This window comes from Bos mutus, chromosome 15 (genome assembly GCF_027580195.1).
Source record: "Bos mutus isolate GX-2022 chromosome 15, NWIPB_WYAK_1.1, whole genome shotgun sequence".
NCBI lineage: Eukaryota > Metazoa > Chordata > Mammalia > Artiodactyla > Bovidae > Bos > Bos mutus.
Genome location: NC_091631.1, coordinates 45,394,507 through 45,420,823, shown reverse-complemented (window position 1 = coordinate 45,420,823; position 26,317 = coordinate 45,394,507). Strand labels below are relative to the sequence as shown.

The 26,317-nt window shown below is 40.3% G+C and overlaps 1 protein-coding gene across 1 annotated transcript; it reads left to right on the top strand.

Annotated features, from left to right (window-relative positions):
* The first annotated feature begins 1,515 nt into the window (after positions 1 to 1,515).
* On the top strand, positions 1,516 to 26,317 carry SAAL1 (serum amyloid A like 1). Its single transcript, XM_005896768.3, has 12 exons — positions 1,516 to 1,676; positions 3,014 to 3,127; positions 6,522 to 6,605; positions 9,984 to 10,063; positions 12,302 to 12,361; positions 12,495 to 12,610; positions 12,957 to 13,137; positions 15,617 to 15,699; positions 15,788 to 15,976; positions 20,967 to 21,163; positions 22,858 to 22,950; positions 24,730 to 26,317. Exons 1-12 carry the CDS (start codon positions 1,545 to 1,547, stop codon positions 24,820 to 24,822), a joined length of 1,422 nt encoding a protein of 473 aa, XP_005896830.1. The 5' UTR covers positions 1,516 to 1,544; the 3' UTR covers positions 24,823 to 26,317.

The following is a 26,317-nucleotide window of genomic DNA, read 5'->3' as shown; positions in this document are numbered from 1 at the left end:
GACACGACTGAAGTGACTTAGCAGCTGCAGCAGCAGCAGCAGCAGTGTTTTCCCTAAAATGGGCTTCCAAAACTGAATAATTCAAATACCACTAAGTCTTCCCCTGAACAAAAGGTGAAAAAAATGTGTATAATTATTTGAGCCTAAGACCCACTTGTATTTTATATATTAGTGCAGAGTATTTTTTGCTCACATTTAATATACTTTAAAATATTCCATAAATGCAATTGCTATGTAAATTGGAACTTTATTTTATTAGAAATTTTACCATTATCTGTTCATGATTTTGAGAAGCAGGGTCCCTCAGGAACCACACCTATGTCATTCTCCATTTGTAAATATGAGGCTCACAGTAATCTGATATGTATGTGCCAAAATTGGAGATCTTTAGTATATTGATATCTTCTAGGACTGTTGTGCCTGAGCAGTTAAAACATTAAAATACATATTATTTTATTTTAAATTAATTTTATTTTTCCTTTCTGTAAGGGAATCATATTGTGTGTGTGTGTTAGTCACTTAGCCATGTGTCTGACTCTCTGTGACCCTATGGACTGCAGCCCGCCAGGCTTCTCCGTCCATGGAATTCTCCAGGCGAGAATACTGGAGTGGGTTGCCATTTCCTTCTCCAATGCGAATTTTAGTAGTAGTAGTTCAGTCGCTAAGTTGTGTCCACTCTTATGACCCCACAGACTGCCAGGTTCCTCTGTCTATGGGACTCTCCAGGCAAGAATACTGGAGTGGGTTGCCATTTCCTTCTCCAGGGAATCATATTGGTATTATTGAAATTACATGTTGAGGTAGGTTATATCATCTGTAAATTTAATTTCCTTAAAGGGGTGTTCTAAAATATTTGCTGTGGGGTGTGGGGGAGCATGGGGTCTGAGGTTTAGTACCAACAGACTAAATAGCAGCAGGAGCTGAAAATACATCACCGACTCAATGGTATCACCGATTCAATGGACATGACTTTGGGTAAACTCCGGGAGTTGGTGATGGACAAGGAAGCCTGGTGTGCTGCTGTCCATGGAGTCGCAAACGGTCGGACACGACTGACCGACTGAACTGAACTGAGTTGTAATACTGACATTCTTACTGGTGACTTTCGTCTTTCCCAGGATTCCGAACACACCTGGGAGAATGGCGATGTTTTTAAGAATGGCAACTATGCCCAAGGGTCAGAGGTCCGATAGTTTCACGTCTGTAGCGGATACATCGTCCTGTTCCCTGCCCCCACACCCTGGCCATTCCAATCAGGCTAAGAGCTCCTGGAGAGATGGAATATGTGGTCCAGGGAGGGTGACAAATAACAATTATGAATATAACAGCGCTGGGGTCCTGGGTAGAGCGCTGGGGTAAGACCAAGACATTTGGGCTCCCCATCCCAGTGGGCATATGCATTGGGCGGGTAGTCAGGCCGGCAGGGCTCCGGGCAGCAGGGGGCGCTGTGGCGGGAGCTGCGCTGGGCCTTCTGGCGCCTGGTAGTCTCTCGCCTCCTCCCGCGGCTTCCGGAGGAGCTCTCGCGCGCCAGAGGCGGCCGAATCATGGACCGCAACCCGTCGCCACCGCCGCCGAGTCGGGACGAGGACGAGGAGGCCGCGGCCGGGGGGGACTGCATAGGTAGCACGGTCTACAGCAAGCACTGGCTCTTCGGCGTCCTCAGCGGGCTCATCCAGGTGCGGAAACGCGCGCCTCGCGTGGGCTCCCCCTACTCTCCCCAGGCGGCCGCCCCGCCTCGGGCAGCCCCCTCCTGCCCCGGGAGCCGCCGTCCCTTCGACGACCCCTCCGGCCTCACCCCTGGCCTCCAGGCTGTCTACCCGCGGACCCCAAAACTGCCGGGCGCCACTCTTTGTGCCCCTCAATACAAAGGGGAAGTGTAATGGCAGGGATGCTGGAATGCTTTTGGTTAGAATGTTTTATTTTTACAAAATTTCCAAATATATGTGACCATGAAAATGCATTGCTTACATGCAATGCATGTGATGCAGTGGGTTTTTGCTCCCATTGCCGCTGTCGTTTCTGAAGCCCAGGTCGTAATTTATGTTTCGAGGACTTTAGCTGTAGTAGAATAAATGGTTATTTGGGCTTCGTGCAGCTCTGATGTCAAAAGCGCGGTTTGCCCTCCGTGACTTTGGGCAAGTCACGTAACCGACTTCTTTCCTAGTTTCTATAAAGTGGGGTAGTATTTGTATTATTGTTTATAGAGTTACTGTGTAGATTGAATAAGATTATGATAGCCAGAGAATGCTTACCGTAGTTTGCCTTATAGGAACCTCAATAAATGAGAACGTTCTTCTCACGTTTCCCTAACTTTTCCCTCTACTTTCAATCACTGTCCTCCCTAGTCCATCTTCTGCACAGCTGCCCGAATAATCTAAAAAAAAAAAAAATGTCCATGGGAGTTCCTCATAGTTAGCGTTGCCTACAGTGGAAAACTCGTATTTCTTAGACTGAAAGCCAGGGCTCTTTGCAGCTTTTCCAGATTTATCTGCCCATGGCACGCTAAACTGCTCATCATTCCCCACACATGCTAGGCCTTTTCTTAACTCTGAACTCTTGTACTTTTCTCTGTCTCCTCTTCTTCTTCAGGATGACAAACTCCGGTTTCCCCGCAGATTTTGCTTCAGTATCCCTTCCTAAGAGAAGTTTGGGAAAACTTCTTCCAGACATAGGTCACTGATCCATCGTTTTGTTTTCATGACTCTGTCCACAATTCAGTTGAATCACTTACCTTTTCTGTTGTGATTATCAGTTTATGTCTTTTCCCCACTGGATCCTAAACTACTTGGAAGTAAGTGGTTAAGTCTTACTTACCTTTATATTTCTACCCCAGTGCCTAGCAGCAGTATTTCCCCAAGGTGCTCCAGGTACTAGTTTTTTTAAATAAGCTTCTTGCAAAAGAAGATACTTTGAGGATACTAATCTTTGTGACTTCTAAATGATTATGGGATAATATTACTGGAGGAGTGCTATGGACAGCCTTTATTCATCTCCTTCCTTTCTGTTTCTGAAGATGGTTAGCCCTGAAAATGCCAAATCCAGCTCGGATGACGAGGAGCAGCAGATGGAGCTTGATGAAGAAATGGAGAATGAAATTTGCAGAGTATGGGATATGTCCATGGATGAGGTATGGGATTGGAAATGAAACTGAAAAGACTGTTGAGTAAGGAGATGGTGAATGGTTCAGTCCTTAAGTCTCTGGATTTTGTCATGCTTTCACTAAATCTGTTGAGTTGGTCATGTGGTTTTTATTTTTGGTTTGTGAATATGAACTACATTGATTGATTTTCAAGTTACCAAAATGTAGTTTAGAAATTTCATGTATATTTATGAGAGAGATTCGTTTCTTTTCATTGTCTGATTTGGTACCAAGGTAATGCTGTCCTCACAGAATGAGATGGGAAGTTTTTCCTCTTCGAATTTCAGGAAGAGTTTGTGTACAATTACTGTTGATGCTTCCTTAAATATTTGGTGAAATTCACCAGTGAAGCCATCTGATATTGGAGTTTTCTTTGTGGGAAAATTTTGTTTTTTGTTTGGTGTATATATATATGTTACTTTTTTTTTAAAAAATGAGTTTTATTGAGATACAAATCATTACCATAAAACTCACCATTTAGTGGTTGTTAGTATGTTGTGGGAAGACTGAAAATTCAGTTTCTTTCATAGATACAGGGCTGTTCTGGTTGCTTTGGTAGTTTGTGTTCTTCAGGAAGTTAATCCACTTCATCCAAGTTATTGAATTTATTGGTGTAGTTGTATGTTATTATTCTTTTAGTATCTGTGGTGATGGTTCCTTAATCCTCACAGATTATTCTTTGTTGCTTTACTATTTTCTGCTTCATTGATTTCCACTTTGATCTTTTATTATTTCCTTTCTTCTGCTTACTCTGGTTTAATATGCTGTTCTTTGTATAATTTCTTAAGGACGAAGCTGAGGTTGTTGATTTGAGATCATTCTTTTTAATATAGGCATTTAACACTATAACTATTCCTCTAAATATTGCTTCAGAACTGTTGGACAGCTTCTGATATGTTGCGTTTCACTGCATTTAGTTCAATTAATACTTTCTAATTTTCCTTAATTTTTTTTGGTTAATGAGTTAGCAGTACATTGTTTAGGTTTCAAATATTTGGGGATTTTTCAGATATCTTTCTATTACTGTGGTTAGTGAACACTCTGACTTTTGTTAAATGTATTGAGACTCATTTTATGGCCCAGTATTTGATCTGTCTTGGTAAATGTTCCATGTTCTCTTAAAAAGAATGTGTATACTCCTGTTGCTGGGTGGAGTGTCCTGTAAATGTCAGTTTGATCAGGTTGGTTGAAAGTGTTGTTCAGGTCTTCTCTGTTTGTCCTCCAATTGTTAAGAAGCTTTGGTTTGAAAACATTTTTTTAAAGAAAAAAAACTCATTTTCAAGTGAAATATTAGTGTGAAAACCTCAGATGTAAAAAGGTGAAATAGAGCTACTGTTTGAGATCATGGGTGGAGGGAGGGTCATGCTCTTGGTCTTCCCTTTGTCCTCTTGTGGTGGTTCTTGAAGCGCCTCTGGAGAACAGAGCTGCTTACTGATTCTCTGGCATAGAGTCCTTCCAGTGAAGCTCATCCCAGCCTTATCCCCTGCGACTCGGTGTTTGAGCAGGGCCAGAGGCTTCCAGGCGCTTCCTGCATTCTCATGCGCTCATGCTCTGCTCATGCAGCTTCCGGCACGGAATGTCCTCCACCCCACAAAATCTTCCCCATCTTTCATGGCCCAGCTCAGATGTCACCTCTCCTATGATGTCTCCCCAGACACTCCAGGCAGGATTCCTCTCCTCTGCTCTCGTGGAACCTGTTCATTCTTGTTATTCAGTGATTGTTTTGAGCCTGTTTCTTCTGATGGATTTAAGTTCCTTGTCTTAAAAGCTTAACATCACTTCTTCAGAGATACTGTCTCTGATATATCTAGAGTAGGCCCCCTTACCTTGGTTTCTAGCACATACCATCTTGTTATCTTCTTTATAGTACTTAGAATTTATGTATTAATAGATTAGTCGTTTGTATGTTTATTATTTGTTTATCCCTCTAGAAGGAAAACTAGATGGGACTGAGACCTTATCCCTAGTATGTCTCCAGAGTTCAAAACAGTGCCTATTATTTGAATTTTTCAGTAAATATTTTATGAGGACCGAATGAGTGGATGAATACCTAAGAGTTAGAGTTAGGATGGCATGCTGGCTAAGAGCATGGGCTTGATCAGATTTCAAATTCTGACTCTCTTCTCCTACTTTTTGTATAACCTTGGGCAGGTTACTTAACCTTTTAAAACCTGAGTTTGCTTATTAGTGTAATGATTGTGACTACTTCTTAAGATTGTTTTCAGAATTACATGAGATAGTGTGCAAACCACTTCAGTGGAATTTACTGCTTGTTCAATAAATGTTCATTGCTATTACTATTATTGGCATTGATATTGGGCTACCTTGTGCTACTCTAGGAGTCATTAACTGTCATTAAATAAGTAAATCCCTGCATGCTGCAGAGAGATGCCCACTTGACAGACAGCTTGATCACTTAGGGTGGAGAGCATCTGGTGCTATGACTTTCAGCTTGTAGTATATCCTTGAAAATATTGTTCTGTCTGACCATGATCTCTGAATAAGTATAGTATTTCTCTCCTAGCCAGCAGTCATGCAGGTTACCACAGTTTCAGCTGCTTTGAAGGATTACTGCCTTTCTCTTTGAGGGTGCTTTCAAGGGCATTTTTCATTTGAGCCACTTAGCATGTGTTCTAAGTTAAACTATTGCGAATACACGCCATAGGTTTGGTGAATATCCAAGGCAATAGGCAGCCAGAAGCTTAATTTTATTTCAGTATTTTACAATGAAAATCTCCACAGCTAATTGATTTAGTTTTGGGGTTCACATTTCTAGTGAGGTTGGGCCACATGTCCACCCCCAGTTCATTCACCTGTGTGATGTGTCCCTTTAGGCCCTGGGAGACTCGGCTGAACATGTGAAGCTGTTGAAATTACGCTGTGATAAGAATTTTTTCTGTTGAGGATTTTGAAAACAAAAGTTCTCATTTTGGGCATGACCCAATAGGAGCTTTTATCTCTTTTCTCTGTAAGGTGTTAAGTTCTTAGAAGAAAAAAATCATGACTTACTTTTTTCCCCCTTCTCCCATGTTCTAGCATGATACCTGGAATCAGCAATGTGTTTGAATGAATTAATGAGAATTCCTGGTGGGTAGAAAGATCACTAAAATAACTGCATCCAAGGCAGAGAAAGGAGGACGGTCCTCTGGAATATCACAGTCACTTCAGATTTGCCTGTGGAATTGTTCCATTGCCTTGAGACCGTATACCACAGTGCTCTAATGTTACTTTTGTCTATGGACACAATTCCTAGCCTTATGCATTTTTTACCTTGTGCCTGAAAAGAAGTGTATATGAAATTCACTTTTTTAAAGGTTGCCTAAGCTATTGGATTTAAGGAGGAATATTCAGCATCCAAGTTAATTATCACTTTTATTTTCAGGATGTGGCTTTGTTTCTCCAAGAATTTAATGCTCCTGACATATTTATGGGAGTACTGGCCAAATCCAAATGTCCTCGATTAAGAGTAAGTATGTACCTTTCTAAAGCTGCCTCTTTGGAGCAGTGGCCTAAGAGTGCTGGCTAGTCTTTCATTTTTCTCACTTTACTGTTCTGAAGTGGCTACAGATCAGTCTGCAGATGTTTATCACTCTGCATATGTTTATTGAACATTATCAGGTACCAAGTAATGTGCTGTTTACAATTATTACAGTCATAGAATTTTAGATTTGGGCTGGACCAGGGAGATCAATACTTAGATTTAACAGCTGTAGACACTATAGATAGTCATAGCTATCATTATGCTGCTTATATGTGGCAGAACAGGGACCAATGCCTGGACTACCTGCTTCTCAGTTTATTGCCTTTTTTTTTAAGTCATAAAATCCTCCGTTGCTTAAAAAAACCTTAATTCTAAACACAGCCATAGCTCAGTACTTTCCATAATTTGAATCTGATTTTCTTTCTTGCATAAAATCTGCCCTCCAGGTCATCTTCTGATTTAGCATGGCCTGTCTGCTCCTCACCTCAGGAGCTACTGTGATCATCACCTTCTCCGGGCCTCCCTCTGTGTGCCTTCCATCTCCTCTCAATATTCACATCTGTTTTCCAAGGTGGTACTTTTCTTCCAAGACTTCCCCAATAAGTAATCTCTCAGTGACCAGTGATGATAGTAAACGCACCAAAACAGTTCTGTACTTCTCACTGTCTTCTGTGCTTTAGTGCCATTTAGGTTGCCCTGTGCTGTGTATGTTATGGCTGATTCGTAAATATTAAGTAATTATAATTATGAATGACTGCTATTTACTGAGTATTTTCATTTTACTATCTGTGAGGCAAGCATTTATCTCTTCTTTGTAAATAAAAGAACCAAGTCTCAGGTTAAGAAGTTGGTCTGGGGTTATACAACTAAGAAAGAATGGAGCTGGGATTTGAGCCTAACCTGCCTGACTTCCAAGTAACTGCTGTACTGTATCGTCTCTCTTTCTTTGAAATTATGAAGGAAGTGGAGAATTCTATAGTATATTTTTACAAATTGAATGTTGGCTTAAAATTTTATTTCATATAATGCACCACCTGAGTTAGGACCTCTTGAAGCAATGAACCACTTTTTCCTTAGGTTGTTATATTAATATAAAGATTTGACAGTTGCATAACTTTCTCCTAGCTTTTTCAAATTTAGGTACTTAGTACTTAAAGAAAATAAGCTTATTTTATTTTAAGAAAATAAGAATTGCTTCTTTTAGGAGTTAGTCCTGTTATTAATTATATATGTCTCTGAACCATAGCATGTTCATGGCAGTGATTCTCAGCCTTTGACACATGTTAGAATCACCTAAAATGTTTGCTTCCCAACTGCAGCGTGTCCCAGAATCAGTGATTATTGGGTCCACCCCCAGGGTCTGATCCAGTAGTTTTGGGTAGGATTAAAGAGTTCTGACAAGTTTCCAAGTAATGTTAGGCAGGTTGTGACCAGGACGAGGGCCCAAATTTTGAGAAGCTTTGTCCTAGGAAGCTTCTTACAAATTGCAGGTCAGGCCATTCCCAGATCAAACAGTCTCACCAAATGTGAGGCTCCAGACAGCTTTTAAAGTCCCCCCTGGTTATTCCAGTGAGTAGCTGAGGCTGGAAAACTGGGTGTTTGGTTGGAAGTTCAGTTATTCCCTCTAGTTTTTAAGGGCAAGGTGTGTGCTGCTCTTCTGCCCCTGTTTTGTTTACCGCTTTCCCTACATTTGACCACCCACATTTTATTGAAGCTCTTTACTCATTTAACTTTGGTGCCACCCCACTCTCCTGGTCTCTGACCTCTCCAGTCACTTCTCTGTTACTTGTTTTGCCTTTTTAATTTCTTCCTACATGCTTCTTTTAAGGTGTACATCAGATCCTTTGTCCTCTTTTTATTCACTTACTTGGTGAGTTCATCTACTCGACACCTTTCTTTAAGTGGCAAATCTGTGTTTGTGGGATGCCTCCCTTCTGATTTCTGGTGTTCTGTCTCTGACCTTTTATCAAGCACTGTCTGCTTGCATGCTGCATTTTCCAATCCAGAATTGTGTATGTTCAAACTCAGTGCTTGTTGCACTTATCCAGTTTTCAAAATCACATGATGTGCTTGATAAACAACTTCCCACACCCTACTCTGGGGATTCTGATTCAATAGATCTGAGATGGGACATGGAAATTGGTATTTTCAGTACATTCCCTGAGTGATTTTTATTTTCTAGCAAGTTTGGAAGCACTATCCTAACTGAATTCATTGTGTTCTTTCCTGTGCTTTCTTTTCTAATTGTTTTTGTCAATGGAACCAATCTGTCCTACTAGAGAAATAAAACAACTTGAAACCTACGAGTTATGTTCAGTTGCTTCTCTTTCCTCCCATCATATTATTCTGGTTTCACTTGAGTCTTTCTCCACTTGATCCATTTCTATACCTGCCATTGCCACCCTCATCTTCCTTCACCTTGATTTCAGAGATGCAGTGTGAGATAGTGGTTAAATGCTTAGCCTCCAGAATTTTGTTGTTTTCTAGTAGGAGATCTTGGGCAAGTTGTTTAACTTCTCTGTGTTTTGATTTCCTCATCTGAAAAATGGGGATAATGATGGTACATACCTCATAAATTATTATATGAAATGGTACATGAAAAGTGCTTAGGGTAGTGCCTGGGAATAGTAAGTGCTAAATAAGTATTAGCTGTTACTAGTCAAGTTAGCTTCTTTAAAAAATTTTTCACTATCATGTGTTACACATTTTGCTGCCAAAATAATTTTCCTAAAATATTACAGTATGTTGACCACCTTCTTGAGGACCTTCATGACTTCAGATAACTCAGATTAAGTCTAAACTCTTCAACATGACATTTAGGGCCCTTAATCCTGATCCTTTCTATCTGCTGGATTTATCTCACACTCTCCTCCCACCATGTGCTACTAATACTGGGTTGGCCAAAAAGTTTGTTTGTGTACGATGTCGTGGAAAAACCTGAACGGACTTTTTGTCTGACCCAGTAGCTGTGTGCTAATACAGGCAGCTTTCTGTTAGCCTTTGTTCACTCTCTTGCATTGTTCCTTCCTGCCTTGGCTGACGCTTTCCCTCTCATTTGAATGTCTGTCTTGTTTGTACATTCAAATCCTATCAATCAATTATGACTCAGTTCATCCGTAAGATTTCTTCTTCCACGAACTCCTGCCTGCCTTTGATCTTTCTTTTTCATGTGTTTTTCATCTTCTCTCAAATACTACTGGACAGTTGTCAAATTAGGTACAGGCAGTATGCTCCCCTGTGCTGCTTCCCTTTTTCTCTCCCCAAACTTGGCTCAGTGAAAGTTTTTTTTTTTTCAAGTTGTTATTTTTGTATATATGTCTTTCACCTTAGAGCCATTGTGACATGTGAAATTTGATTTGGCAGGAAATCTGTGTGGGAATATTAGGTAATATGGCCTGTTTCCAGGAGATATGTGTGTCCATCAGCAGTGATAAAAATCTTGGGTAAGTTTTACTACATAATAAGTATGTTTTTAAAAGATAGATTCATATTTCATATCCCTAAGGAAATCCTTATACATAAGAGAGAGGGAAACGTGGAATGTAGTACTTCCTTTCTCCTGGTGAGCATGCTCTAGGACTTCACTCTGTGTTGATGATGGTATCTGAGGGCTTCCATACTACTTGTGGACACGATTCAGAATTTAAGTCTGTTTTCAGCATTGGTTGCAAAGCGGCCCGAATAGTCACCCACATGGGATAAGAACCAGTGGGGCAGAGCTTGGCGATGGAGCACCTGACCAGAATACAAAACAGTTCAGGCTCAGGGAATCCAGAGGTGCAGAGCTGGAGTCTAAAACAACAAGACTTGTTGACCATAGTCACCCTGAGAATTTTGACTTAGATGGTGGGTGAAATGGCTTGCCAACAGACTAGAGGATACAGGGTTGCCCCTGTGATTCAAAGGCTCTCATACTTCTGCTTAGAGGATAGGTCTCTTCTAATTCTGTTAATCAGAATCTTAAAGAAATATGTGCCTACAGTAGGTTAAGAAAACTGTTCTAGGTTATTTTCAGGAAAAGCTGTAGGGCTTATCACAGGATTCAAGTACCGGGGGTACTTGAGGTTATTACCTCTTCTAGGTGTGGAAGGACTTTAAGATCCTAGTTTAAGGTATTTATTCTTCCATAACTTGTAATCATTCATGGAATAAACGATTCAGGATTATGTTTGGTGTCTAGTGATACCTATTATTTTGCCAACAAAGGTCTGTCTAGTCAAGGCTATGGTTTTTCCAGTGGTCATGTATGGATGTGAGAGTTGGACTGTGAAGAAAGCTGAGCGCTGAAGAATTGATGCTTTTGAACTACAAGGTCCTGAAAGTCAAGGACAGACTGAGGAATTATTCCAAATTGAAGGATTCTAAGGTGACTGCAGCCATGAAATTAAAAGACACTTACTCCTTGGAAGGAAGGTTATGACCAACCTAGATAGCATACTGAAAAGCAGAGACATTATTTTGCCAACAAAGGTCCGTCTAGTCAAGGCTATGGTTTTTCCAGTGGTCATGTATGGATGTGAGAGTTGGACTGTGAAGAAAGCTGAGCGCCGAAGAATTGATGCTTTTGAAGTGTGGTGTTGGAGAAGACTCTTGAGAGTCCCTTGGACTGCAAGGAGATCCAACCAGTCCATTCTGAAGGAGATCAGCCCTGGGTGTTCTTTGGAAGGAATGATGCTGAGGCTGAAACTCCAGTACTTTGGCCACCTCATGAGAAGAGTTGACTCATTGGAAAAGACCCTGATGCTGGGAGGGATTGGGGGCAGGAGGAGAAGGGGATGACAGAGGATGAGATGGCTGGATGAGTTTGGGTGAACTCCAGGAGTTCGTGATGGACAGGGAGGCCTGGTGTGCTGCGATTCATGGGGTCACAAAGAGTAGGACGTGACTGACCAACTGAACTGAACTGAACTGATACCTAGTAAAAATCTGAATGAGTAATATTGACAAGTTTTATAAATTTAATTAAATATTTATCTTAATATGGAACAGTGTACATTGCTGATGAGATATACATTTCTTCAGCCACTTTGGGACACTTGGGCATTACTTAGTCAAATTAGAAGATGCACTGTGACCCAGTGATGCCGCTTATAGGTATATGGTAAGAGAAATTGCACACACAAATCAGGATAGTCATACAAGAAGTATTATGACTATTGCTTGAAATAGCCCCAAATTGGAATCAACCCAAATGTTCATCAGTAGTAGGCTGGAAAAACAAATTGTTTTATATTCATTCAATGAAATGCTCCACAGCAGTGAATCTGCAGCTACAGGAACAAGATGGGTAGATTGTAAAGAGATGGTGTTGGGCAGAAGAGCTCAGATGCAAAAGAGTACATACAATATCATTTCTTTCATATAAAGTTCAAAACCAAAATATATAAATGAACTATAGGGTAAACCAGGAAAATGATTGCTGGAAAAGTCAGGATAGTAGTCATTTCTAGGTGGGAAGGAGAACTGTGATTCGTAAGAGACACAGAGTGGCTACAGAGATGCAGCTCTGTTCTATGTCTTGCTTTATAATTGTTGCCCAAGTGTAGATTTGTGTCTTCCTGGTTTTTATGTTTGTAAGCCATATTTTCACATTTAAAACGTTTAAAAAGTTAAACATTCTGTTGTGATATTTGAAATGAGAGAAGTGAGGCATTTTGGGTTACCATTTTTTGTTTTTGTAGCCAGGTATTGCTGCACTGTTTGTATGATTCAGACCCTCCTACTCTGCTGGAAACAAGCAGGTATGCTTTCTTGTTTTTATAGATTCTCTATACTTACCCATAAGGGGACCCAGGAGAATAGAGTTGCCCTTTCCCTCTTGAATTTTCTTTACTGTTTTGAAAGATAGCTATTAAGCTTACATTTTTCACGTAGGTTGTTGCTTACTTGCCTTTCCCAGACAGAAGTGGCCAGTGTCTGGGTTGAAAGAATTCGAGAAAATCCAGCTATTTATGATAGTATTTGCTTTATCATGTCAAGTTCAACAAATGGTAAGTCACCATGTAATCTAGAAAAAAAATCTTTAAAATTATATTTAATTTTTAGGAAACCACATAACTATTTCTAGAGGTCACTTAAAAACTAAGTGTTAGGTGAGAAACTATTTCAGTTCAAGATATAAACTTTCTTCTTAAGCTCTCAAGATACTGATAAATCTCCCACTTGAAAATGAAGGAACACAAGCAAATTTAAACGAAGGTAGTAAACAGATTGCGCTTGGAATAAGTAATGCTTTGATAGGATTTAGCTTTCTTGACATAGTTTTAGGAATTTTGATTAGACTTACTGCTTTAAAAATTTTGTTTCTTATTTCAATGTTGCTTTTATTCTCTGCAGTTGACTTGCTGGTAAAGGTTGGGGAGGTTGTGGACAAGCTGTTTGATTTGGATGAGAAGCTAATGTTGGAATGGATTAAAAGTGGGGCTGTTCAGGCTCTGGACCAACCCCAGGAAGATTCTGAACAGCAGCCAGTGTTTCGAATTGTGCCATGTGTTCTTGAAGCTGCCAAACAAGTGCGGTAGGTGACCTCTTCTGTGCAAAATGTTCTGGGAAAACCCCGTTGCTAGAAGCATCCTTACATATGTCTTCTTAGTTTCCTTTCGGCGGGATGAGTAGCACATAGCTGATCTTTGACAGGTTTGATTCACTACTAATATTGGTGACAGTGTATTTGCTCTTTGCAAGAATCATAATGGTTGCAAAATACCTGTTCTGATACTAATATTACTTGCTGCTAAGTCGCTTCAGTCGTGTCCGACTCTGTGCGACCCCATAGACAGCAGCCCACCAGGCTCCCCTGTCCCTGGGATTCTCCAGGCAAGAACACTGGAGTGGGTTACCATTACCTTCTCCAATGCATGAAAGTGAAAAGTGAAAGTGAAGTCGCTCAGTCCTGTCTGACTCTTAGCGACCCCATGGACTGCAGCCTTCCAGGCTCCTCCGTCCATGGGATTTTCCAGGCAAGAGTACTGGAGTGGGTTGCCATTGCCTTCTCCGTAATATTACTTAGAAGTAGGGTAAAATCTTCTGCAGTTTTGTATAATTTTATATCAAATGGAAAAGATTTTCTTTGTGCTTTATTTTTTACTGGCCATGTGACACCTTCTTCATTTAGTGTCAGGTATCATTTGTTTTCTTGCTCCTTCCATATATGTGCCAGTCTCGGATAAGTGACTGCCTTTTGGGCTCTGGTATCTTCCTAAGAGTGATTACTAGATCTTGTAGATCACTGAAACTGTTTTTTGCTAGTCACTAGAAAATTAATTTATAAATTGATCTGCCTGCTGGTCAACTCACTGTTAATGCTTTATGCCCTACTTTTTTTTGGCTACTCCCTGTGGCTTGTAGGATCTTAGTTCCCTGACCAGGAATTGAACCTGGGCCTTCAGCAGTGACAGTGCAGAGTTTTAACAACTGGACTGCCAGGGAATTCCAAATAATCGACAATAAAACCTTTAAATTTTATGTCCTTTATCCAGGTGAGCATAAAACTCATCATTTCCCCCCAGACCTGCTTCTTCAGTATTCTCAATCTCAATAAATGAGGTAATCATTATTCCATTTGGATAATGTGGGAGAAATGTGGAAGCCATTACTGACATTTCCCTCTCCCACCCCTTTCCCATGGCCAGTCAACCTCCAAGCCTTGTTCCTAACTTTTTAAAAACACTTATTTATTTGGCTTCAGCAGGCCTTAGTTGTGGCATGCAGGATCTTTGTTTGCGCCACACAGACTCACTCGTTGCGGTGCACCAGGCTTAGTTGCCCCTTGGCATGTGGGCATTGAACCGCCTGGGGATTGAACCTGCATCTTCCACATTGCAAGGCAAATTCTTAACTACTGGACCACCAGGGAAGTGTCTTTTCCTGACTTTTCTGGAACTTTGTGCCCCTGCCAGGCTACAATGGACAGTTGCACAGCTGGACAGCTGCACCATTCTCTTAACCTGAGTTCCCAGCCTCAAGGCTCGCTTTTCCAGGCCGAGACTATAGAGCTGTCTTTTTAGAACATACACTAATCATCTCACTTTGATGCTTCAGACTCTTCAGTTGCCTTCCTTTGAATGAGGTCCAGATTTTTCTGGCTTAAAAGGCCCTATACAGTGCTTCTCCATCCTTATTCCTGTCCTCTGTTTCAGCTATAGGAAATTTCCTTCAACTGAACCAAGCCATTGTGACTCCAAGCCATTGCACACCATGTTGTCTCTGCCTCCAACATTTCTTTGCCCCTTTCAGGGCAAACTGTTTCTCTTAGGATACATTCCCTGACTCTCCAAACTAAATTAAGTCTGCTACTTGGATATCTTCTAGTGTTACATTCATATCACTTTACTGTTATTTATTATCCCTGTAATTATCGTCTTTGCTTTTAGACAGTAAATTTCATGAAGGTAAGGGTGTCGTGTATGTATCTGTTTTCCCAGCCTCTAACATAGTGCCTGCAAGCTGTAGGTACTTATGAACCATCTTTTAGTTGTTCACTATCTTTTCACTTAATTGTGTGGTTGAAGAACTAAGCCTGTGAGTTTAGGAATCCAGACTGTTTATCACAAAAATTATACTTACCAGGTTTTAGTGTTCTCAGCTCGGCTGGTAAGATGATCCTATGAAGTTTTAAGAACATCGTTATTGTCAGTGCTGGGTGCAGTGGGCCTTACAGTTCATTCTGTAGAAGTCTCAGTCACTTTTTGTCTGATGATTCAAGTAAACCAGCATGGTGAAGTATCTGTCACCTGGTAGGTTTCTGCATTGTTACTTTCATGGGCCAAGGTCAAATCGAATTTTTACTTCTTGCCCAGTGTGTGTTGATTGTACTACATAATATTTGTTTTTTGACTGTTTCCTCCATTAGAATGTAAGGACTTTGTCCTGTTCCCTTTTTTATCCTTAGCATGTAGGGCAGTGCCTAGTACCATGATAAATATTTACTGAATAAATGAATGGTCACAATTCCACAGACTGAGAGTTGATTTAATGCTTTTGCTTTTTGTATTTAGCTCTGAAAATCCAGAAGGGCTTGATGTTTACATGCATATCTTACAGCTGCTCACCACAGTAGACGATGGAATTCAAGCAATTGGTAAGATGTTGAATGGGGGAGCACAATAGGTATTCGTTTAATTGTTTTCTGTTTTTTAATTGTTACTTTCTTCATCATCTTTATCAAGTACAGTGTCCAGATACTGGGAAAGACACTTGGAATTTACTTTTTGACCTGGTGTGCCACGAATTCTGCCAGTCTGATGATCCGCCCATCATACTGCAGGAACAGAAAACAGTGCTGGCCTCTGTTTTCTCAGTGTTGTCTGCCATCTACGCTTCACAGACTGAACAAGAGTACCTAAAGATAGGAAAAGGCAAGTATAATTTTAGCTCACTAAGTTAAATTCTGGTTCATCAGATGTGTTTGTTGTTCCTTTTATTCCTTTCTTCCATTTTTTTGGTGCTTTTATTCCCTTGAATAAAAAAATACCACATGCTCAGTACAAAAAAATTTTAAATTTATAAAAGGAAATCTAGTGCTTGTAATCTGACCATTCAGAGATAACTACTATACACTCACATCCATACTTTTTTTTTTCTTGTTTTTTAGGCAGCTTTTTTCATTGAGAAGTAAAAATGAATATTTTCCTCTGCAAACACATGGTCTTTCACAGAATAATTTTTTATGACTAATACAATTAAATCCATGACCCATCTAGAATTATTCTGCTGTTACATGTGAGATGTGGTTTCACGTTTTTTCCAGATGGCTGCCCAGCTGCCTCAGCATTGCTGAGTGAATAGACCAGTTTACCCACACGGATTTGAAAGTTCACTGTTCCTGCGTTTTATATTGCCATATGTACTTGATTCATTTCTGTTGCTCTATTCATGTATCCATAGCAATACTGTTTTAATTATTAAGACTTTATGTTTTGATACCTAGTAGGGCTAGTCCTCCTTCATTCTAATATTTCAGTATGTTTTTGACTATTATTCTTTTTTTTAAACACTGAATTAGATTGACAAGTTCCAAACAAAACAGAACCAAACGTCTTCTTGACTTTTTTGATTGAGATGTTAAATTTATAGACTATCTGAGAACATGTGCTTTTCCATTTGTTTAAGTCTTATGTCTCTCAGTAATGTTTTATGATTTTTTTCATACAGATCTTCATATTTCTTATTAGGTTTATTTGTGAATATTTTGTGTGTTGCTATTGTCTGTGGTATCTTCCACTGATTACTGTTGGAAAATATGAGGACTGTTGGGTTTCTTGGAGAAGGAAACAGCAACCCACTCCAGTATTCATGCCTGGAAAATCCCACAGACCGAGGAGCCTGGTGGGCTACAATCCGTGGGGTCGCAAAGAGTTGGACACGACTGAGCAACTTCTGTGTGTATGTGTGTGTTGGGTTTCTATGTATTAATTTTGCGTCTGTTGCTTAGTCACTAAGTCATGTCAGCTGTTTGTGAACTCATGGACTGTAGCCCGCCAGGCTTCTCTGTTCTTGGGATATCTCAGGCAAGAATACTGGAGTGCGTTGCCATTTCCTTCTCTTGCTGAATTCTCTTACTGTTTTTAGTGGTTGTTCCAGTGGTAATTTTGGACTTTACCTGACACTCCTTTTAGTTTAACCTAGATATGTTTTTTCACTTTTCTGCCTCTTTATTATTTAATGGATTGCCTTGTACCTCTGGGGTTATGTAATAATGGTGATCTTTACCTTTTTCCTCACTTTAATCCGCCATGATTCTAGAGCTTCATTAATCATGATGCTGTTTTAGGCTTAAGCTATTTATGTTGTACCATTTGAGGAGATACTAATCTATTTCTATTTTATTCAGTTCGGTTCAGTTCAGTTCAGTCACTCAGTTGTGTCCGACTCTTTGTGACCCCATGAATTGCAGCCCCAGCCCTCCCTGTCCATCACCAACTCCCGGAGTCTACCCAAACCCATGTCCATCGAGTCGGTGATGCCATCCAGCCATCTCATCCTCTGTCGTCCCCTTCTCCTCCTGCCCCCAATCCTTCCCATCATTAGGGTCTTTTCCAATGAGTCAACTCTTCACATGAGGTGGCCAAAGTATTGGAGTTTCAGCTTCAACATCAGTCCTTCCGATGAACACCCAGGACTGATCTCCTTTAGGATGGACTGGTTGGATCTCCTTGCAGTCCAAGGGACTCTCAAGAGTCTTCTCCAACACCACAGTTCAAAAGCATTAATTCTTTGGCGCTCAGCTTTCTTCACTGTCCAACTCTCACATCCATACATGACCACAGGAAAAACCATAGCCTTAACTAGACGGACCTTTGTTGGCAAAGTAATGTCTCTGCTTTTGAATATGCTATCTAGGTTGGTCATAACCTTCCTTCCAAGGAGTAAGCGTCTTTTAATTTCATGGCTGCATTCACCATCTGCAGTGATTTTGGAGCCCAGAAAAATAAAGTCTGACACTGTTTCCACTGTTTCCCCATCTATTTCCCATGAAATGATGGGACCAGATGCCATGATCTTCGTTTTCTGAATGTTGAGCTTTAAGCCAACTTTTTCACTCTCCACTTTCACTTTCATCAAGAGGGTTTTTAGTTCCTCTTCACTTTCTGCCATAAGGGTGGTGTCATCTGCATATCTGAGGTGATTGATATTTCTCCCGGCAATCTTGATTCCAGCTTGTGCTTCTTCCAGTCCAGCGTTTCTCATGATGTACTCTGCATATAAGTTCAATAAGCAGGGTGACAATATACAGCCTTGACGTACTCCTTTTCCTATTTGGAACCAGTCTGTTGTTCCATGTCCAGTTCTAACTGTTGCTTCCTGACCTGCATACAGATTTCTCAAGAGGCAGGTCAGGCGGTCTGATATTCCCATCTCTTTCAGAATTTTCCACAGTTGATTGTGATCCACACAGTCAAAGGCTTTGGCATAGTCAATAAAGCAGAAATAGATGTTTTTCTGGAACTCTCTTCCTTTTTCCATGATCCAGCGGATGTTGGCAATTTGATTTCTGGTTCCTCTGCCTTTTCTAAAACCAGCTTGAACATCTGGAAGTTCATGGTTCACATGTTGCTGAAGCCTAGCTTGGAGAATTTTGAGCATTACTTTATTAGTGTGTGAGATGAGTGCAATTGTGTGGTAGTTCGAGCATTCTTTGGCATTGCCTTTCTTTGGGATTGGAATGAAAACTGACCTTTTCCAGTCCTGTGGCCACTGGTGAGTTTTCCAGATTTGCTGGCATATTGAGTGCAGCACTTTAACAGCATCATCTTTCAGGATTTGAAAGAGCTCAACTGGAATTCCATCACCTCCAGTAGCTTTGTTCTTTTTCAAGTGTCTTTTTTGCATTTATGGATAAGTTATGTGACTGAGGAGATGACATCAAGTACAAATGTGAGAGAGGTAATGAAGTGAGTCATGTGAATACTTGGGCAGAAAGCATTCCAGACAACAGCAAGTGTAAAAGCCCCAAATTAGAAGTATGCCTGGTATATTTGAAGAAGAGCAGTGAAGCTGTATACGCTTGGGGTGATGACCACATGAGAAAGAGAAATAGCACCTGGGGCCAGAGAGATAATGGGGGTTGGGTGGGGAGGGCCTGATTTTGCCTTTTGCTCTGAATGAGTTAGGGAACTGTGGGAGTTTTAAGCAGAGAATGGACAGACGTGAGCAGACTTTAACAGGCTTTCTGTGGGGGCAAAAGGGAGACTAGTTAGGAGGCTGCTGTGAACTTGAGGCAAGAGATGGTATAACTTGATTGAGGTGGTAATGGGGAGGTGGTGGGGAAAAATAGTCAGATTCTGATCATTTTTAAATAGTGCCAACAAGATTTGCCAACTCGTAGAATGAGAAGCATGAGAAAAGTCAAGCTCTGTCTGGCATTTTTGTGTAAAAAAATTGCCATTTACTAAGGTAGACATGGCACCCCACTCCAGTACTCTTGCCTGGAAAATCCCATGGACGGAGGAGCCTGGAAGGCTGCAGTCCATAGGGTCGCTGAGGGTCGGACACGACTGAGCGACTTCACTTTCACTTTTCACTTTCATGCATTGGAGAAGGAAATGGCAGCCCACTCCAGTGTTCTTGCCTGGAGAATCCCAGGGTCGGGGGAGCCTGGTGGGCTGCCGTCTATGGGGTCTCACAGCGTCAGGCACGACTGAAGTGACTGACTTAGCAGCAGCAGCAGCAAGGTAGAAAAGACTGGTTTTTAAACCTGGTAAGGTTGAGATGTCGACTCCATGTCCAGCTGGAGCAGTTGAGCTGACAGTCTTGAGTCTGGAGTGGAGAAGAAAGGCCTGAGCTGGACTGTAAATGTTGGAGTTGTCAGCTGTTATGCTTATTAGGTCTTCCATAAACCTTAGTTACTTCTTTTGACTTGATTTGCTATGAAAAGAGGGAAAATTAATATCTTTTACTGCCAATATGTTTGTCCTTTTCTTTTCATTATTTGTAGTTTAATGAATGTTGATGGCATATTGTTCAGTATATAGACATTCATTATAAATTGCCCATCTTTGTTTCCCATAATACTTATTTTTTTTGCTTAAATCCTTTTAAATCAGATATAAAGTTCATATCCCCTGTTTTCCTTTTGTTTGTTTGCATTTGCCTCTAATACCTTTGTCTATATTATTTTTTTCAACCTTTCTGAATACTTTGCTTTAGATGTGTTGATTTCTTCTCAGTAAATGAGTTAAACCATTTAAATGTGTTGATAGTTATGTTTGATCTGCATATTGTCATATTTTTCATTATGTACATTTATATTGAAATACTTCAGTATATGATTTATTAACTTTGTTTTGTGAGTATATCTGAGATTTAGTAAGGTTAATAACTTTATAACTCTCAAAATACAGTTATAATGCCCCTCATTTTTAAAAAAATCCTTAAAATCTAATAAAGCATGTATCTCCACGTTGACTATTTTTTATCCATTTCCTTTATAACTGTCTCAAAATACAATTATAATGCCCCCCATTTTTAAAAAAATCCTTAAAAATCTAATAACTTAAAGCATATATCTCCATGTTGACTATTTTTTATCCATTTCCCTGGTATTTTCAAACTACAAACTTAAATGTGGGGGGGTAGGCAGTTCCTGAATTATATTTTTGATATCTGTTCTTTTTCATCATTTTGGGTTTCTTTCTCAATCTGTTTTATTCATTTGCTTATTTGAGAGTATAAAAACGTAAACCTCTTGATGTCTGAGGCCTTGACAATCTTGTTTACCGCCATATCTACAGTACCTAAAATACCATGGTGTCTCGTATTCGTAGGTGTTCAGTACATGTGCAGGAATGAATGAATGGTAACCAAATTTAACTGGCTGATTCCTTGCCCCTTGATTTGTTTGTACAGTGGATCTTCCTCTAATAGACAGCCTGATTCGTGTCTTACAAAATATGGAACATTGTCAGAAGAAACCAGAGAACTCAGTGGAGTCTAACACAGAAGAAACTAAAAAGTCTGATTTAACCCAAGAGGATTTCCACTTGAAAATCTTGAAGGATATTTCATGTGAATTTCTTTCTAATATTTTCCAAGTGTTAACAAAGGTAAGAGAAAAGTATAAAATGTTTTCTTCAGGAAAAGAAAGTATGGATTGCTTTCTGCTCTCAAATTTTATTGTTAGTGTTTTTATTTTTTAATTTTACATAAATTTGGGGAAATAGAGAAAGAAAAAACATAAGTTTATACTCAAACTAACAGCTGATGTAAATTGGTGTATTTATTTATGTGCTTTTCATATACTTCTCACCAGTTATACAATTTTTGGAGGCCGTTCTTTTCACTTAACATTATAAGCACTTTTCCTGACTCTACATCAATACACTGAAAAACTTTTCACTGAGAACCAGTTTGTTTAATACTCAATTTGCCAAAAACTCGGTTTTCAAAATTTACTGTGAACTTGTCTTAAGAAGTATTCTTCCTGAATATGTGCAGGATTGTTAGCATATTCTTTCTTTGAGCATATTCTTTCTCAGTTCAGTTCAGTCGCTCAGTCGTGTCTGACTCTTTTGCCACCCCATGAATAGCAGCACGCCAGGCCTCCCTGTCCATCACCATCTCCCGGAGTTCACTCAAACTCACGTCCGTCGAGTCAGTAATGTCATCCAGCCATCTCATCCTCTGTCATCCCCTCTTCCTCCTGGCCCCAATCCCTCCCAGCATCAGGGTCTTTTCCAATGAGTCAACCCTTCGCATGAGGTGGCCAAAGTACTGGAGTTTCAGCTTCAGCATCATTCCTTCCAAAGAAATCCCAGGGCTGATCTCCTTCAGAATGGACTGGTTGGATCTCCTTGCAGTCCAAGGGACTCTCAAGAGTCTTCTCCAACACCACAGTTCAAAAGCATCAATTCTTCAGTGCTCAGCCTTCTTCACAGTCCAACTCTCACATCCATACATGACCACTGGAAAAACCAAAGCCTTAATAATTTTTTATTATTAGATTGAATATCTTTCCATATATTTGTATATTATTTGTGTTTCCTGCTTTATAAACTTATCCATCTTGATTTTTGTATGAACTCCTTGGGTAATTCTATATCTTTTGCATATTTGTTACAAGTATTTTTCCCATTGTTTGTTGTTGATTTTGTTTTTTTGGAGGGAGGGATGTAGGTGTTACTTAATTTTTATGTGATAAGAATATAGGAAGAAAGTGGGCTGAGAATAAACCAGGGATATGTCTTGAAAATTCTGATATGCCATACTTAATGAAATTTGGACTTAATCTTGAGGAAACTGGGGAACTACTAGAGTTTTTTTTTTAAGCATCAAGTGATATGACCTGTTTAGAAAGGTTACTCCAGAAGTAGTAGAGGATTAGAATGAGTTGAAGCTGCAAGACAGGAGACCAACCAACAGGCTCTTGTGGCTGGTAATCTTCAAGGAGAAAGAGTGAGAGCTTAGGCAGTGGAAGAGTGGATGGAGAGCAGGGGTGAGATGGAGAGATTTAGTAGAGTAGAACTAAACCCTTAGCTGGAGGGACTGGCCGCAGAGGAGGACGTCTTGGCGCTCCCCTACATTTTTGGTTTGTGCAGCAGGCCTGGTGGGTGGTGGTGCCTTCAGTGGAGCACATGTTTGGGTTAGACCAGGAGGGATGATGGCGGGTTCAGTTTGGAACATTTGAAGTGCCTATAGGATCAGTGGGGAACTGGATAAACTGACTTGTGTTTATTCGCCAGATGTGGCTGTAGAAATTTTTGGTTTTTTGATAACAGATCTTTTTGTTTATTTGTTTTAGGAGACTATAACTCAGGGACTAAAGGAGGGCCAGTTAAGCAAACAGAAGTGTTCCTGTGCATTTGAAAATCTTCTTCCTTTCTATAGCCCTGTGGTGAGTATAAGTAAATGTATAGGTGGCCGAGTTTCAGGGGATTACTCTGTAAAATGTTTTAAGTAATAAGCACTTGATCTCTGAGGCCTTTGTGAAAAAAGGTAGTGCATATACTACACATGACTCAGTGCCTTTGTCGGATAGATGACTGCTGGATAATTCATGGCACTAGCCTGAGTAACAAAGGAATCAACACTGAATTTATAGTATCCTTTTCTGTTGTAGCATATATACTAATTAAAAATAAGATTCTTAGGTATAGTCAATAGGTTTTTATCAGATCAGATCAGTCGCTCAGTCGTGTCTGACTCTTTGCGACCCCATGAATCACAGCACACCAGGCCTCCCTGTGCATCACCAACTCCTGGAGTTCACTCAGACTCACGTCCATCGAGTCGGTGATGCCATCCAGCCATCTCATCCTCTGTCGTCCCCTTCTCCTCTTGCCCCCAATCCCTCCCAGCATCAGAGTCTTTTCCAATGAGTCAACCCTTCGCATGAGGTGGCCAAAGTACTGGAGTTTCAGCTTCAGCATCATTCCTTCCAAAGAAATCCCAGGGCTGATCTCCTTCAGAATGGACTGGTTGGATCTCCTTGCAGTCCAAGGGACTGTCAAGAGTCTTCTCCAACACCACAGTTCAAAAGCATCAATTCTTCGGCCCTCAGCCTTCTTCACAGTCCAACTCTCACATCCATACATGACCACAGGAAAAACCATAGCCTTGACTAGACGGACCTTTGTTGGCAAAGTAATGTCTCTGCTTTTCAGTATGCTATCTAGGTTGGTCATAACTTTCCTTCCAAGGAGTAAGCGTCTTCTAATTTCATGGCTACAGTCACCATCTGCAATGATTTTGGAGCCCAGAAAAATAAAGTCTGACACTGTTTCCACTGTTTCCCCATCTATTTCCCATGAAGTGATGGGACCAGATGCCATGATCTTCGTTTTCTGAATGTTGAGCTTTAAGCCAAGTTTTTCACTCTCCACTTTGACTTTCATCAAGAGGCTTTTTAGTTCCTCTTCACTTTCTGCCATAAGGGTGGTGTCATCTGCATATTCAAATTACATCGGATTTGCTACCATTAGAGGCAATTTCAAAATAATTTTTTTTTAGAAAAATGGAATGTGGAATGTGGGAGTGAGGGAGTGGGTCAGAAAGGAGGATGATAATATAACTCTGGTAATGGACCCTCAAGGGCAATCAGTAGGAGGAGAAATATTAGTTTAAAAATAAACGAGGGGACTTCCCTTGTGGACCAGTTGGATAAGAATCCACCTGACAATGCAGGGGACATGGGTTCGAACCCTAGTCTGGGAGATTCCATATGCCTCAGAGCAACTGAGCCATGTGCTGCAGCTACGGAGCCTGTCCTCTAGAGCCCGTGAGCCATAACTGCTGAGCCTGAACGCCCTAGAACCACATGCCGCAGCTGCCGAGCTTGTGCGCAAAGAGCCAACATGCTCCACAACAAGAGAAGCCACTGCAGTGAGAGACCCCTGCTCGCCGCAGCTGGAGAAAGCCCTCACACAGCAACGAAGTCCCAGCACAACCAAAGATGAATAAAAGTAAACAAAATGATAAGGGCTAGGCATTGCCTTGGTGTTTCAGAGGACTATCCAGGAAGTACTGTTCTTGTCATCTGATCTGTTAACATTTCTTTTCCACTGGACTGTTTCGAAAACATAGGTAGAGCGTTTTTATAGACAATAGTCAGTATGTTTTTAAGGTATCTTTTCCTGTACTTATTTTTATTTGATTTCTTTTGTTTAACTCACAGGTGGAAGACTTTCTCAAAATCCTCCGTGAAGTTGATAAGACTCTTGCTGGTAACCTGGAGGAAGGCTTCCCAAGTTTGAAGATTCAGACTTAAAAACTATTAGAATCCTCTGCCCAAGAAATGGACTCGCTGACTGTTGAAATTGACAAATAGGAAATATTACACCATAATTGTTTGGTATTATACTCATGCCCTTCTCCTCCAGCCTTATCTCATTTTTGTTTGGCACTGAAATATTTTCACTACCATCAAACATCATCTCCCTCCCCTCCTTTTTTTTGGTGTGTGTGTGTTGGTTGTATAGTATTTGTCTTCAGGTAAAGAAAACAAAATTATCATAGAGGTCCTTTTTAGAATATTTGAGGGGTCACTGAGGATTTTCTTCATAACTCAATTTGATTTTTACTCAGAATTTTGTATTCATATCTACTGCAAGTGCATTCAGCTGCACTAGTAGAAAACCCTACTACAGTAGCTTAATCTGTTAACTTGTATGTATTTTATGCAATAAGAAGTCCAGAGGTGTGCAGTCCAGCCCTGATAAGGTGGCTCAGGGACCCTGACTCCCTTTATCTCTACGTGATCTGCCGGGTAGACCTTTGTGTTCATTATTGTTGTCTTTTGGTTAAAGGGACTATAATATCTCTGGTCCTTTCTTCCACATTCATGGAAGAAAAAAGAGAAAGAGGCCAAGGGGCTTTCTCTTAACAAAACTTTACTTTTTATTTGGAAAAGATAGCCCTCCCTGGCCAGAACCATGTCTTATGTCTGTCCCTAATTGCAGGTATTTGAAATCAAGTACTTTTTTTCTTTCTGGCCTCTCCAGGAGAGAAAGGCAAGAGAGAAGGGAGATAGGAATGGCTTTTGAGTATACCCAGTTCATGGTGTTTGCCACAATATGCAAACCTTTCTGTCCATTTTAATTGTATTGATTCCATGCTAGGTTGTTAGTAACAATCAAAAGCAACTACTAGTTTAGCTTTGTTACAGTTCAGTTTTTTTCCAGTGTTTTACGTATGAAGATGAAAATGCTAACATTCTGATGAAAGCACATTAGCAGAATTCTCTGGTTTAATTTCAGAAAATGATTTTCTTGAGTGACCTCAGATTTTTAAAGTTAAGACTGAGGAAGTTTCATAACTTCTGGTTGTTTACAGACTGTTGTACGTGATTTTCCTCTCACACTGTATCATTCAGTATAGTGCTTCCTAATGAGACGTATTCTGGGAATCAACCAGGTACACTTATAGGAAGTACCCAGTTTGTATTGTTTCAGTTACTGAAAGTGGACTTTTAGTAGATTTTCAGAAAATAGCAGTTATGAATGAAAAAGCCAGCTGTTTAAGCCTCTCTTCTGGTATACCTTCTTCTCAGTCTATTGTAGAATCTTTTAAATTTTTAATCTTTAAAGCATTAGTCTTGCCTTTTGTATTCTTTCCTTGAATGATTTTTGCTGATAAAACACAGGGTTTTCCTGTGCTGTTTGTAAGAGATACATAATTTCCAGTTTGGGGGTAATTTTAGTGTTGAAAGTACCCTGCCAAAAAGAATTGAACTATGAAATTAAAATCTTATCGATTAAACTCTA

What these genes read in the sequence shown, in the direction of transcription:
- SAAL1 (XM_005896768.3), top strand. Translation starts at nt 1,545, where the DNA reads ATGGACCGCAACCCGTCGCCACCGCCGCCGAGTCGGGACGAGGACGAG. An exon ending in CATGTCAAGTTCAACAAATG is followed by an intron (nt 12,611 to 12,956) that starts GTAAGTCACCAT and finishes TATTCTCTGCAG; the next exon opens with TTGACTTGCTGGTAAAGGTT. An exon ending in GAAGCTGCCAAACAAGTGCG is followed by an intron (nt 13,138 to 15,616) that starts GTAGGTGACCTC and finishes TTTTGTATTTAG; the next exon opens with CTCTGAAAATCCAGAAGGGC.